The sequence below is a fragment of the Procambarus clarkii genome, unplaced genomic scaffold (genome assembly GCF_040958095.1).
Source record: "Procambarus clarkii isolate CNS0578487 unplaced genomic scaffold, FALCON_Pclarkii_2.0 HiC_scaffold_117, whole genome shotgun sequence".
Classification (NCBI taxonomy): Eukaryota; Metazoa; Arthropoda; class Malacostraca; order Decapoda; family Cambaridae; genus Procambarus; species Procambarus clarkii.
In genome coordinates, this window is record NW_027189150.1 from 344947 (window position 1) to 359104 (window position 14158).

Below are 14158 nucleotides of genomic sequence, written 5' to 3' on the forward strand. Positions count from 1 at the left end.
ACGAGACGTGTTAACTTGTTGAAAGCACTGGATATTCTGAGGTCTGCAGGTCGTGGCGGCCCCAGACATCAGGTAGTGTGGCGGTGGAGGAGCGGGCGCGACTGACCACCGGCCAATCAGCGATGAGCAGGAGACGGACAGGTAGTTTGGTGGTTCGAGTGGTGGAGGCGGAGCAGGTGTTCTTGGTGCTGAATACGTTTGCTCTCTGGCAAACCTTGGAGTTGTACTTGTTGATATTTCTTCCATATTAGTTGTATAGGGAAGTATATCGACGAACTTAGGAGGGAAGAGCAGGCTCAATCTCTTTTGAAGGAGATAATCCTTGGTAGTGACCTTCTTTTGTGTCTCGAGGTCGAATATGTCGTCCAACAGAATTTCCAACTCTACTTTCCGGGCCATCTCACTCGGTCTGGACATAACATGACAGTTTATGCCCAGATTTAAGAGAGTGACTTGGTCCTCAGTGAGGTTAATTCCTGCAAGGTTCAGGAAGCCATCTCTTGGTCGTGGAATTGCCATAGGTCCTCCATATAATGTTTTTTAGTTTCTTGATAATCCTTGTTTCAGTGCTGAGGTGATGTCGGTCTGTGAGGATGTCGAGGTGTTGTTCAATGCGGGTACGGATACTTTCGTCGATGTTGCTATTTCTCCACTCGTTTGTAGCATGAAGTAGTTGCGTTTTGTTGTCTTTGATTTCATTCTCTGCCTTGTATATCTGATCACGAATCAGATCCTGGCGATATTTTATCGTGAAGGCTTGATTCCTTGCTGCTGGGTCGTGCGCTTTAATATTAGTATATTTTGGTAGCAGTCTTTCCTGTAGACATGTATTATTAAATATGACCGAAAAAGTAAGATTAATAATTCTAACACGAATTTTCTCAATCTTTCGTACATTTCTTTTCACTGTTGGAGGTAATTCAAAAATCAATTCTCCAAAATTCGACCTCGAGACACAAAAGAAGGTCACTACCAAAGATACCTTACAAGCAGAACTTATTGCAGAAGGAGGAAAGAATCGAGGCAATTACAGAAGGACCATACTGTCCCCCGAGCTCAAAGTGGCAGCTAAAAGCCTTCGTGAGAACAAGGAGATAGTTGTCAGGAGAGGTGACAAGTCCCCAATATATGTCATTCTTAAAAATGACGAATATCTGGCGAAAATGAACCTCATACTCTCTGACCAAACTAAGTTCCAAAGAGTAACGAAGGACACTACAGCCGAATTAAAAGCAAAGGTCAACAAACTGATCGAAACTTTGAACGCCAAGAAATCCTGACTCCACCTGCCAAAGATAATTGGGGAATATAAACCTGGATATGCGTATGGAAATGTCAAGACACACAAGCCTGGAAACCCACTTCGGCCAATCATTAGCCAGATACCCACACCCACGTACAGACTGGCGAAGCGACTCAACGGCCTGCTGACTCCTTATGTTCCTTGCTCCTTCAGCCTGAAGTCTCCAAAGGAATTTGTTGACTTACTGCGGGGCACACGGGCCACAGGGATAAAAGCCTCGTTGGACGTAGAATCCCTGTTTACCAACGTACCTGTGGACGAGACAATCGGGATGATAGCCGACAGAGTGTATCGTGATCCAGCCTGTACTCCTCTTGACATACCAGAAAATATTCTGAGGAAACTACTCCAAGATTGTACTAAAGAGGCACCCTTCTTGAGCCCGGATGGGCACATGTATAAGCAAGTAGATGGGGTCGCCATGGGTTCTCCCCTAGGTGTCCTGTTTGCAAACTTCTACATGGGTACCATCGAGCAAAAAGTCTTAGTGTACATGAACTTGAAACCGGCTATATACTGCAGGTATGTTGACGACATTTTTACACAGGTACGTGATGTCAGACATCTGCAGGAGCTGAAGGAGGCATTTGAGCAGAGTTCCGTGCTGCGTTTCACTTACGAGATGGAAAAGGATGGAAAGCTGCCCTTTCTTGATGTAACAGTCATGGAAAAGAGCGGAGGTTTCCACACTGCAGTCTACACTAAGGAAACGAACATAGGAATGTGCCTAAATGCCAACAGCGACTGCCCAGACAGGTACAAGAGGAGTGTTGTTAACGCATATGACGACCGTGCTCTCAGCCACAGCTCAGAATGGAAGTAAGTCGACGAAGAACTCTGTAGGGTAAGGCAGGTGCTTGTCAACAACGGCTTCTCCAATGGTTTCGTCGAAGACATCATAAGAAGGAAAGTGAAACGCCATGCAACCTCTGAAGAGACAACCAACACAACACCTATACCCCCTATTAGACTATTTTACAGGAACTTCTTTTCCACAGCTCATAAAACGGAGGAAAGGGTCCTGAAAGATATTGTTAATAGAAACGTTATCCCTACAGACAAAAATCAGAGGACACAACTGACGATTTACTATAAAACCAGAAAAACGGCCAGCCTACTCATGAGAAACTCTCCAGACACAAAACAGAACGCTTTAAAAGACACTAACGTCGTCTATGCCTTCAAATGCCCTCTTGGGGACTGTAAGCTCCAAAAAGCCCAGTACATGGGCAAAACAACAACATCTCTTTCTAGGCGTTTAACGATGCATAAGAAACAGGGTTCCATTAAGGAACATATAATCTCTTCCTACAACCAAACCATCGCCAGAGAAATCCTAGTAAACAACACAGAAATCATCGATAGATACAGCGATAGCAGGCGGCTTGACGTTTGCGAGGCATTACACATCAAGAAGTCAACACGAGTAATCAACAGCCAATTAATGCACAACTATATTCTACCCACCTCAAGACTCCGCTCCAATATAGAAGCATCAAGAAATATGGACCAATAGGCTTTCTACAATCACTTCTTTTCAATACCCATTGTTTCATGTTCTGGCTTGTGTTGATGAAATTAATACCTTATTAAATACCACCTCACTCAAATGTAGATATAAACAAAATCGGAGATGTGTAAGTTCTATTCAGTTGTGTATGTGTTAACTAAAGTCTTTGAAAATGTAATAGGTTTTACGAAACGCGCTCAAGTGTCGCGTCAGACTAGAAATAAAAATGAATTTTGGAGAAGTGATTTTTTAATTACCTCCAACAGTGAAAAGAAATGTACGAATGATTGAGAAAATTCGTGTTAGAATTATTAATCTTACTTTTTCGGTCATATTTAATAATATTTAATAATATATATATATATATATATATATATATATATATATATATATATATATATATATATATATATATATATGCAAACAAGCCTGAATGGTCCCCAGGACTATATACAACTGAAAACTCACACCCCAGAAGTGACTCGAACCCATACTCCCACAACTGGTATGTACAGGGACGCCTTAATCCGCTTGACCATCACGACCGGACATAAGGAAGTGATAGCCGAGGCTATATGAACCACTTCCCCGCCGGCACTCGGATGGTAATCTTGGGCATAGCATTTTATCAAATCACCTCATTCTTTGGGGCACACGTTGCATTTGTGTTCCTCACGTGTGCCCCAAAGAATGAGGTGATTTGATAAAATGCTATGCCCAAGATTACCATCCGAGTGCCGGCGGGGAAGTGGTTCATATAGCCTCGGCTATCACTTCCTTATGTCCGGTCGTGATGGTCAAGCGGATTAAGGCGTCCCTGTACATACCAGTTGTGGGAGTATGGGTTCGAGTCACTTCTGGGGTGTGAGTTTTCAGTTATATATATATATATATATATATATATATATATATATATATATATATATATATATATATATATATATATATGTCGTACCTAATAGCCAGAACGCACTTCTCAGCCTACTATGCAAAGCCCGATTTGCCTAATAAGCCAAGTTTTCATGAATTAATATATTTTCTCTAATTTTTTTCTTATGAATTGATAAAGCTACCCATTTCATTATGTATGAGGTCAATTGTTTTTTATTGGAGATAAAATTAAAGTAGATATATGACCGAACCTAACCAACCCTACCTAACCTAACCTATCTTTATAGGTTAGGTTAGGTTAGGTACCCGAAAAAGTTAGGTTAGGTTAGGTTAGGTAGGTTAGGTAGTCGAAAAACAATTAATTCATGAAAACTTGGCTTATTAGGCAAATTGGGCCTTGCATAGTAGGCTGAGAAGTGCGTTCTGGCTATTAGGTACGACATATATATATATATATATATATATATATATATATATATATATATATATATATATATATATATATATATATATATATATATATATATTCAAAACAGGAATTTTCTCAACTATAAATTATTATAATAATATATTAGCATATTGTGTATATATAGGCATAGGATAGGTTAGGTTAGGTGTTTAGGCTCTGTTGGTGATTATTTGTATTTGTAGTAGGTGGGTGAAGCATTTATAGCGTTGTGGTTCGAACAAAAGTCGTCAGTGAAGCTCTTGTTCCGGAAGTATTCGAACGAAATCAGTTGTGAATCGTGCAGCCCGTCCTCCAAACAAAGATCCAAAAGTGATTCCATGCACCCGCCAAACCCCCTGTTTATGAATGAAAAGCGGTTTACACATGACTCACAACTGCTGACATTCGAACATATCCGGAATAAGTGCTTCACTGACGAATTTTGTTCGAATCACAACGCTATAAACAGCCCGTCCTCCAAACAAAGATCCAAAAGTGATTCCATGCACCCGCCAAACCCCCTGTTTATGAATGAAAAGCGGTTTACACACGACTCACAACTGCTGACATTCGAACATATCCGGAACAAGTGCTTCACTGACGAATTTTGTTCGAATCACAACGCTATAAATGCTTCACCCACGTACTACAAATACAAATAATCGCCAACAGAACCTAAACACCTAACCTAACCTAACCTATGCCTATATATACACAATATGCTAATATATTATAATATAAATTTATACTTGAGAAAATTCCCATTTTGAGTGAACAGTATGTTAAAATTTATGAATGCGTATGTGGGGTTGACCGCTGAATGTAATGGACTTGAGTCGAGGACGGGTTGCTATAAATGCTTCACCCACGTACTACATATACAAATAATCGCCAACAGAACCTAAACACCTAACCTAACCTATCCTATGCCAAAATATACACAATATGCTAATATATTATTATAATAATTTATAGTTGAGAAAATTCCTGTTTTGAATGAACAGCATGTTAAAATTTATGAATGCGTCTGTGGGGTTGACCGCTGAATGTAATGGACTTGAGTCGAGGACGGGTTGGAATCGTGTGTAAACCGTTTTTCATTGAAAAACAGTGAGGTTTGGAGGGTGCTTGGAATCACTTGTGGGTTTTCATTTGGAGGACGGGCTGCTTCCGGCGACACATCCCGACCCGAAACAAGCCTCAGACGGCTCGCCAACAGTTTCGATATTATTTTATAATCTTGATTTAACAAGGAAAAGGTCTCCAATTGCACAAGTCCTTTAAAACCCACGATTTCGGAAGGAGTCGAACAATACCATAAGATTGGGACCTTCTGATCACCTTATTTCGGAAACAATATTTCACCACCTGTGTTTTTTATTTAACCAATACAACAAAATTATATCCTGTGTTTTGAAATAAAATATTGTCCTCTGTGTGTGTGTGTGTTAATTACTTGAGGCTTATAGCTACGTGTTTTGTCTCTCAATTTTACCCAACAGGTTATAAATGAAAATTTTTGCTTTTTAATTAAAATTGATTTTTTGTTTGACAATAAAAGAATGCTAAGCTCGATTTATAATTAAATTTGGAAATGATCAGTTGGCCGTTAGCGAGTTATTAGTGACATTTGAATCAATAGTTTAAAACCAGGAGCAGGTTAGCCAATGGTGTGACTCTAAGCTGGAATATCGGCCAATCAGCGCCCGTGGTTGCTTGAGCTCTGGTAATATAAGGGGCGGGCTGGCCACACTCACCACAGTTGGAGTCGCTCGTGCATCGGCTGTTGAGATATTCAAGTACTGTCATAAGTAGATGTTGTTGTTATTGTATGTATTGGTAGAATATTTTCTTGTTTTACTCTTCTCGGTTTAATGTTTCTCTTGTCCTTTCTAGGATGATTACAATATGTTTGTTTATGTTGAGTGTTGGTGTAAGTTTGGGTCAATACTTCGGCCAAGGAGGAGAATCTTTCACTGACCAACAGAACCAACGCATTTCTTTAACTCGACCGAATACAGTTATTGCTCCAAATGCATTTGTAAGGAACCTACAGATTCAGAACACCCTCCCAGTGCAGCAGGGGTTCCCAGTTCAGCCTCGGTTACAGCCTTTACCCTTTAATCAGTTCAACATTCCCCAAAACGTTCCAATCCAGCCGCAAGTTTTCCAGTCGCCACAAGTGGCATTTCCTCGGTTCTCGCCACAACCACCTGTGGTGCAGTCTGCTTCTCGACTACCTGCACAGTCGCCCCTGAACCTTTGTGGCCACTCCTCCGCTCTTGTACGTATTATAAACAACTTGATTTACTACGCTTCCCCCCAAAAAATATGCATAATGGCAAGCAAAAATTGTAACACTTTGGCACCCCACAGGTACAAGCCACTTACAAAAACCGGGGGTACCACTTATCCTGGTGCAGAACCCAAGCCACCTTCAGTTGGGATCAAGGCACTTCCTATTGTTCGGGTCTTGGTAGAGACTTCAGACTTGTCTCCATAGAATCCAAAGATATTGATGACTTTATTACTGACATCATTGCTAGACGTACGTACCTCTTGACTTTTTTTTTATATAGTTTACTCTTAAGAACGCGATCCATTGATGTGTACTTCGAAAACTTTAGAAATTCATAAACTTTCAGTTATATGTGAACTGATCTCCAAATTTAATTTTGAGTTGGGGTTCAAAAAGTGCAGAAGAGATTAATTTTGATCCTATTTCAGATCCAGTAAAGTTCTTCTGGACTGGAGGCAACAAACGAGGTTATGGCGTCTGGCGGTGGCTGTCGGGAAGCTTGGTGACTTACAGCAAGTGGTCCCATACTGGAGGGTATGTATAGTCGCCTTTCCCAGTGTTTATGAATATTATACTGTCGCTCTTGTATAATGATGCCGCTGAATTGTAATAGTTCGGTTAACAAGACTTAAATTATTTCACGGTGAGCAGGAATGGTCAGCCACAACCAGACAACCGTGAGGGAAACGAGGACTGCTTAGCAGTGATGAACAACTTCTACAACGACGGCATTAAGTGGCACGACATTGCTTGCTACCACGATAAGCCCGTCATTTGTGAGACTTCAGTTTTGCCTTCTCCTTATTCTAACTTTTAATGGTATTGACCAACAACGGCACTAGTTGTGACTGATAAATGTTACTCGCTGCTTCTATTGTTCTAGCATAATTTATAAAATAAATTGGAACTTATATAATCCACTTAGTCTCAAATGCCATCACCAATTAGAGGTGGAAAGGGAGTGCTTGCACAAACACTAATTGGTTTGTATAATCTCATAAAACCGTTGGTTATTAATAACCAATACTTATAGGATGACATATGTAAAAACCTTAAGTTCACCTGAAGTATTAATCTTTAGGACGTTTACTTTTTTTTTTCTTTTTCTGGGTATGGATGTTCACCTAGTTGTGCTTGCAAAGAAAGGTCTTTGGCTGATTAGTGGGCTCAATTATACCAACACTTCCAACTGTGTATGGAGTGTGCCTACCCCACCTCCCTTCCTGATGCATTCAATGTATTAATTACTGACATTGAAAGTTCCTTCTAACGTTCCTGTGGCTCATGGGTACTCGGTTTCAACATCTGTGTTCACATACCACCCGTGTAAACTCCCTCATTATCTACCTGTCAATTCCTGAGAATTTTGTAGGTAGTGATCATGTCCTCGTCCGAGATCTCTCGTCTTCCAGCTACGTGAAGAGTATTTCAGTTTCTTCGTAACTCGTGCCTCTTGGTTCTGGGACTAGCATAGTAATTTATCTCTGATTTTTCTTCCCTCTCCCAGCTGTGTCTTGTGCTTGACATGGTACAGGCTCCATGCTGGGGCTGCATACTTCAGAACTGGTTTTACGTACGTGGTTAAGAAGGTTCTCAAATTTCCTTACACTGCTTCCTAAAAGCAGTCTTGATGTTAACCAGCCTTAAACATAATTTTTACATGCCTAAACATCTGGGATAGTAAACAATTAGATTTATCGTTCCTACAGTTTGCTGTTATCCTAGTCTTGAAGCGCTTTCCTGGGAGGTAGCCGAATGCTTGGCAGCTCTGTCGAGTGTTGGTGAGATCCGAATGGGGGTCTCAAAGAATGTGCCCATATAGACAAAGAATGGCACTGTCATGTTGTGACGGGAAAGGACCATAGAGATTGAGACGATGACATTGAGGAGAACTAGAAATAAAATATTGTTCTGGTGGATTCGTTCACGAGACTCTTCTTTGCAGCCAGCCATGTGCTACTTGTTTCGCCACTTGATTACTTTTAGCGATCGTGCCTTCCATACTACAGTAATTTTTGTTGCTGCCTTGGCTTCTGAACTGAATATCTTTTCCGTGCCTGTGCTACATGTAATAGCAGTATGGCCGTGGGGCCTCAACTTGCGTTTGCATGGTGTCCTTTTTGCCCATTGTGTGGCAAGATGGCCACTTTAAATCTCTCGTTTGTTCTTCCCAGCTCGGTTTCAAGTGATGCTCGCTCGGCTGTTTCTTAACCTTGGGAGGGGGTAACTCCCAAAATTAGCCGCCAATATTTAGTTCAAACATTTAACCCATTAAACTAAAAATATAGTTCAATAGAACCTTGAATACACAGATGCTTACTATACAAAAATATAAGACCCACAGTATTATTGTGTACAACCATATAAACATAACACAATGAATGTCAAAATTATATATATATATATTTATATATATATATATATATATATAATATATATATATATTTATATATTTCATATAGTACATATACATTATATACATATTATACACAATTTCAAACTAAGCAGCTTGACAAAACTTAATCTCTCGCCTGCAAGGATGGAGGGGTTTGAGGGGGGGGGGGAGGGGTTAAAGACGGTACCCTCGCCGGCCCATCAATACATTTACAATAATAGAGTACAACTTACACATAAATTATACTATAACATTATATATGATGTATTATATATTAACATAATAGCATACCCCTTTAATATGAGGACATAATACTGGGTATAGTCCCATCAATTAACCAACAGTAGCCTAGTTCGTGCAACATCATATTAATATATATGAATAACTAGCAGTACCGGGCCACGTGTTGCTGTGGCTCAGCCACGGTAACCTTTCCTGTCCCCCAGTCCTCCCCAATATTACCCCCTCGTCCTCCCAACCATTCCCCACTCCACCATCCCCTCTTCCTTCCCACCATGCCCCACTCCCCTGTCTTTGTCCTCATCATTCTTTCCCTCCTCCCCTCCCCATCCGGCCCGTTGGCGTCGTGAGGGGGCTTCGTGGAGGGCTGCCGGAGTGTGATGCTCCGTGGGACAGTCCTCATTCCTTTTATGGCCTTGCACTCCTGCTGCTGTCTTCTCCAATTGTGCCAGATCGCTTTTCCTTTTCATTGTTTCGTTTTTCTATCCCCTCTTCTCCTATTTGCTTGTTGTTTCCTGCTGACCTTTTGCTTGTTTTGGATTATTTCTTTGGACTTCTTCTATTTTGACGCCCGGGTGCTTGAAGAGGCATACTCTTGCACCCGTAGAACTGTAGTACCCAACGTCTCGAGCGAGGGGAACCTTTTATTGTCAATCCCCCTTTCGTCGCTGAACCCGATCTCGACGGACTGACGGTTCTTAAGGTGGCGTTTGTGGGGCGTATACTCACGACGCACCCCTAGGGAGCCCTGGCATGATCGGCGATAGCTTCCTGTTGGGTGTCCTGCCTCTAATTGTGGTTCCAAGGTGGGTATGGGGGCACATTCGTGGATGAATTTATCACTCCGTACCTATGTCGTTAAATGTTTCTATTGTACACTCTCGGGTTCGTGGGGTGGGCGACAAAGCCCCCGAGTCGGCCTGTCTTGGAAGACCGGGCTCTGTAGCCTCCACTGCGTTGGGCCCCGACCTTGCTCCTCCTTTGACCATCCTGACTTCTTCCCCCAGCTCCCCTCCCTCCTCTGTGGTTGGGTCGAGCTTCCAGCCCCCAGTGGTGAACACTTCGTCCCCTGTGCGGCTAAGTCTCTCGTTGGGACTACTGCGCCTTTTGACCCCTCTCTGGGGGTTCTCAACGCCGTTCGCGCCCTGGCCGCACTCGCCCGATTCCTTTCCTTACCGATGCGTATCAGGCCTTGTTTGGTCCCGCTTCATGGGCCAAACACTTTGATTTCCTTCCTCTTGATTCTGCGCCTCCTGACGATTTCTCCCTCCATCGGTATCCTGTTGATTCCGTGGATGCGTCTATAACCTTCAACCCCACTCGTCTCGGTACACGTGTCGTTGCTGCTCCTTCTCAGGATGCAGCTTCCCACTTGGCTGCCTTATCTTGCCTTGGCGAGATCCCTGTTCGGGTCTCCAAGAACGTTCGGATGAATGCCAGTGTTGGCACTGTTCTCCTCCCACCCCATGTTGCAACCGGTGTTCGGACTCTGCAGGACTGCCACGATGATATTCGGCATATCCTTGATGCCCAAGGCCATTTTGTCCTCCAGGTTGACTCGTTTACTCGTCCCCCTCGTGGTCGTCGCCATCAACCCCTTCGTGTTGGGAAGATCACCTTTGATGGTAGGACCCTTCCATCTGTCATTCTTGCTGGTGCTAGGTGCTCTGTTCAGGAGTATATTCCTTCTCCTCGACTTTGTAACAAGATCTGGAGGTTTGGGCATGGTGCCCTCCGCTGCTCTGGGACTGTCTCTGTCCTTTGTGTGGGGGTGAAGGTCACTCTAAGTCGGAGTGCACTTCTCCCCAAGCTCGCTACCTCAACTGTGGTGAGGCCCATCCTACCTTCTCCCGTGCCTGTATCCATTACAAGCTTGAGGCAGCCGTCCGCAACTTGAAGCACCGGGAGCGTTTCTTTTCCCGAGGCGAGGCGCCAGGTTCGCTGACTCCCGCCTTATGCTAACGTCTCTTATGCTCGCGTGTTGCGCTCTTCCTCTCCTCATCCTTCCCTCCTTACTCAGACTCGACACAGTTTCCGGGCCTTGGACCCCGATACGCCCACAGCCCCTTCACTGTTCCTTTGCGTTCTGTCCTGAGGGGTCCCCCTCCTGGTCCTCTGTCTGGGGTTTCCCTTCTTTCTACCCAGTCTGTCATGTCTCCTGTGTCTTCCTAGTCTCCCTCAGATCCTCCTTCCCATCCTCTTCCACCATTTATTGGCTCTCCCCGCCAACTGTCGGTGCAGCCGGATGTCCATCGCTCTCCTAACGGCCGTCGTGTGTGCTCTCGTTCAGCTTCTGTTGAGACACTGGAATCCGTTGTCCGGTACGTAGTTGCTGGAACACCGGTCTCTTTTTAAGTCAGAAGCGTAAGCCTGGCTCCTCTCCTTCCTCCTCCCTGGCGGGTAAGAAGGCTTCGCTTTCTTCCTCAGCCCCTACTTCTGGCTCTGTTGCTCCTACCCCTCCCATTTCAGTGATTGCGCCCCCTGTTCCTTCTATGGAGGTTTCTTTGGCCCCTGCTTCCCTTTCGGTTGCTGCTCTTGCTGAGGTGCGCTCCCCTCTTTCTACTCCCCCTCTTCCTGCTGCTGTCCTTGACTGCTCATCTCCGTTGTCTCCTCCTCCTCCTCCTCCTCCGGACCCCACCCGCCCACCTCTGGTCTGTTCTCCCACTTCCTTCCCTCCGTCTTTGCTCAGTTTACCCATGCCCCCTAACCTTGACTTTGCTGACCCTGATCCCGACCCTGATATTCTTTAACGTGCTCTGTTGCTCTTTCGCCTTTGTTTCTTCCTTGTTCTCTCTTGTTGTCCTTTCCCTTCTCGTCGATGTCTATTCTTCAATGGAACGTTCGAGGTTATTATGCCAATTTCCTCGAACTCCAACTTCTGATTTCGCGGTTTTCGCCCCTTTGTGTCTGTCTCCAGGAGCCGATGCTTGGTGCTCGTCCTAGTCGTTTTCGTGGCTATTCCTTTCTCTTTCCCCCCCCCCCAGCTGTTGCTGGGGCTCCTAATTCTTCTGCTCTCTTGATTCGTGCTGATGTTCCCTTTGTTCCTTTACTTTTTCCTTTGCCTCTCCATTGTTCTCCTGCTCGTATCTTTGTGGGGAAATAATACGCAGTTTGTTCCATTTATCTCCCCCCGAGTGTCCCGCTTTCTCTTCCTGATTTGAAACACCTCCTAGACTCCTTGCCGGAGCCTGTGCTTCTGCTGGGTGACTTCAATTGTCGTCATTCTCTTTGGGGTGACGTTCTGACGAATACCCGGGGTCGCCTTCTTGAGCCGTTTCTCCTCTCTTCTTCCCTGTCTCTTCTGAATTCTGGTGAGCCCACTCATTTGAACTCTCGGACTCGCACCCTTTCTTGTCTTGATCTTTCTCTGCTCTTTCTTTCTGCTCTTCTTCTCTTTACTTAGATTTCACGTGGCAGGTTCTTGATGACCTCCATGGCAGTGATCATTTCCCTATCCTTGTTCCCTTTTTCTCGTTTCGCCCTTCCCTCTCTTTTCCTAGGTGGCAATTTGCTAAAGCGGTCTGGAACCTATTTACCCTCAGTGCTGCTCTTTCTGACCTCTCCCTTCTGCCTCTCCCTCGCGCTCTTCCTTTTTCATGACACTGTCTTCGACGCTGCCCTCCGCTCTATTCCTCGCTCTTCCTCTCGGGGTCCACGGAAGTGCGTTCCCTGGTGGAATGCGGACTTTGCTCGGGCTGTCCGCTGTAAGCGTGCAGCCTGGAAGAGGCACCACCGTTGGCAGACGATCGATTCTTTTCTTTTCTTTCGGAAAGCGAGTATGGTGGCCCGTAGGGCCATCCGTATGGCTAAACGTGAATGTTGGGCTTCTTATGTCTCCACAATTATGTCCGAAACTCCCCTGCCACAGATCCGGAAGCGTATCCACAAGATAGTGGGTAAGTTCATTCCAGATGTTTCCCCGGTCCTTCACCTCCGTGGTACTCATGTGGCGGACTCGTTGCAGGTCGCTACCGAACTGGGTTCTCACTTTTCTTCTGTTAGCTCTGGTCTTCATCGTCCCCAATTTTTCCTTCTTCGTAAACCGGTCCTTGAGTCTCGTCCTTTAGATTTCTGCACTCGTCTTCGACTTTCCTATAACGATCCCTTCTCTCTCTTTGAACTTCGTTCTGCCCTGGCCCTCTGCGGTTCTACGGTGGCGGGCTCCGATGGTATTCATTATGAGATGCTTCACCATCTCCCTCTGTGCACGTCTCGGTATTTACCGAGTCTGTATAATCGGATCTGGGAATCGTCGTCAGTCTCTGAGGACTGGCTTAATGCTGTTGTCCTCCCTGTTCGCAAACCGGGGTCTCTGGGAACTTTCCCTAAGGACTTTCGCCCTATTGCCCTCACGAGTTGTCTGCAAACTCTTTTGAACGTATGGTTAACGTTCGTCTGATGTGGTTCCTGGAACACCATCACCTCCTCTCCCCTTCTCAATTTGGTTTCCGCTAGTGCCGCAGCACGACAGATGTCCTGGTGAACTTGGAGGTCTATATTCGTACTGCTTTTGCTGTGAGGACCTCCGTTGTTGCCGTCCTTTTTGACCTGGAAAAGGCTTACGACACCACTTGGCGATATCATATTCTATTCCAGCTTCATTCTTTTGGCCTTCGTGGTCATCTCCCTATCTTTATCCGCAGCTTCCTCTCTCGTCGTTCCCCAGCAATCACAAATCATCTAGAAAACGTTCGTCTATCTCTTCCCATAGGTGTGGGAATGATTTGCATTGAGAATGGTGCAGGAGAGCCTTTGAGAAACTTTTAATCAAAAAAACCAAACGCAAAGGTTTTATAATTGTTTTTCTACAACTATTTTGTTTCTAATGTATTACAAATAGTTTTTACATGTTTAAATATAAAATTTGTTTTTTTTTTTTTAAATTCATTAATAAATTGTGAATGATATTTATTGGCTCAATGAAACGTTCAAAATCCATTTAGTTATAATATGATCAGAAAAAAGTAGTTTTCCAAATTTCCTAAAAATCGCAATTTTTAACACAATTTGACTCCTTATGCATTCCACTAAAGTAATATCATGTTTATATATATAATTTATGTATTATTCCC

At 44.0% G+C, this 14158-nt stretch overlaps 1 protein-coding gene across 1 annotated transcript; it reads left to right on the forward strand.

The window, feature by feature from the left end:
- The first annotated feature begins 5295 nt into the window (after positions 1 to 5295).
- On the forward strand, positions 5296 to 7367 carry LOC123749905 (uncharacterized). The gene is made up of 5 exons (XM_069320340.1): positions 5296 to 5411; positions 6049 to 6436; positions 6529 to 6700; positions 6880 to 6985; positions 7103 to 7367. Exons 2-5 carry the CDS (start codon positions 6050 to 6052, stop codon positions 7266 to 7268), a joined length of 831 nt encoding a protein of 276 aa, XP_069176441.1. The 5' UTR covers positions 5296 to 5411; position 6049; the 3' UTR covers positions 7269 to 7367.
- The last annotated feature ends 6791 nt before the right edge of the window (positions 7368 to 14158 follow it).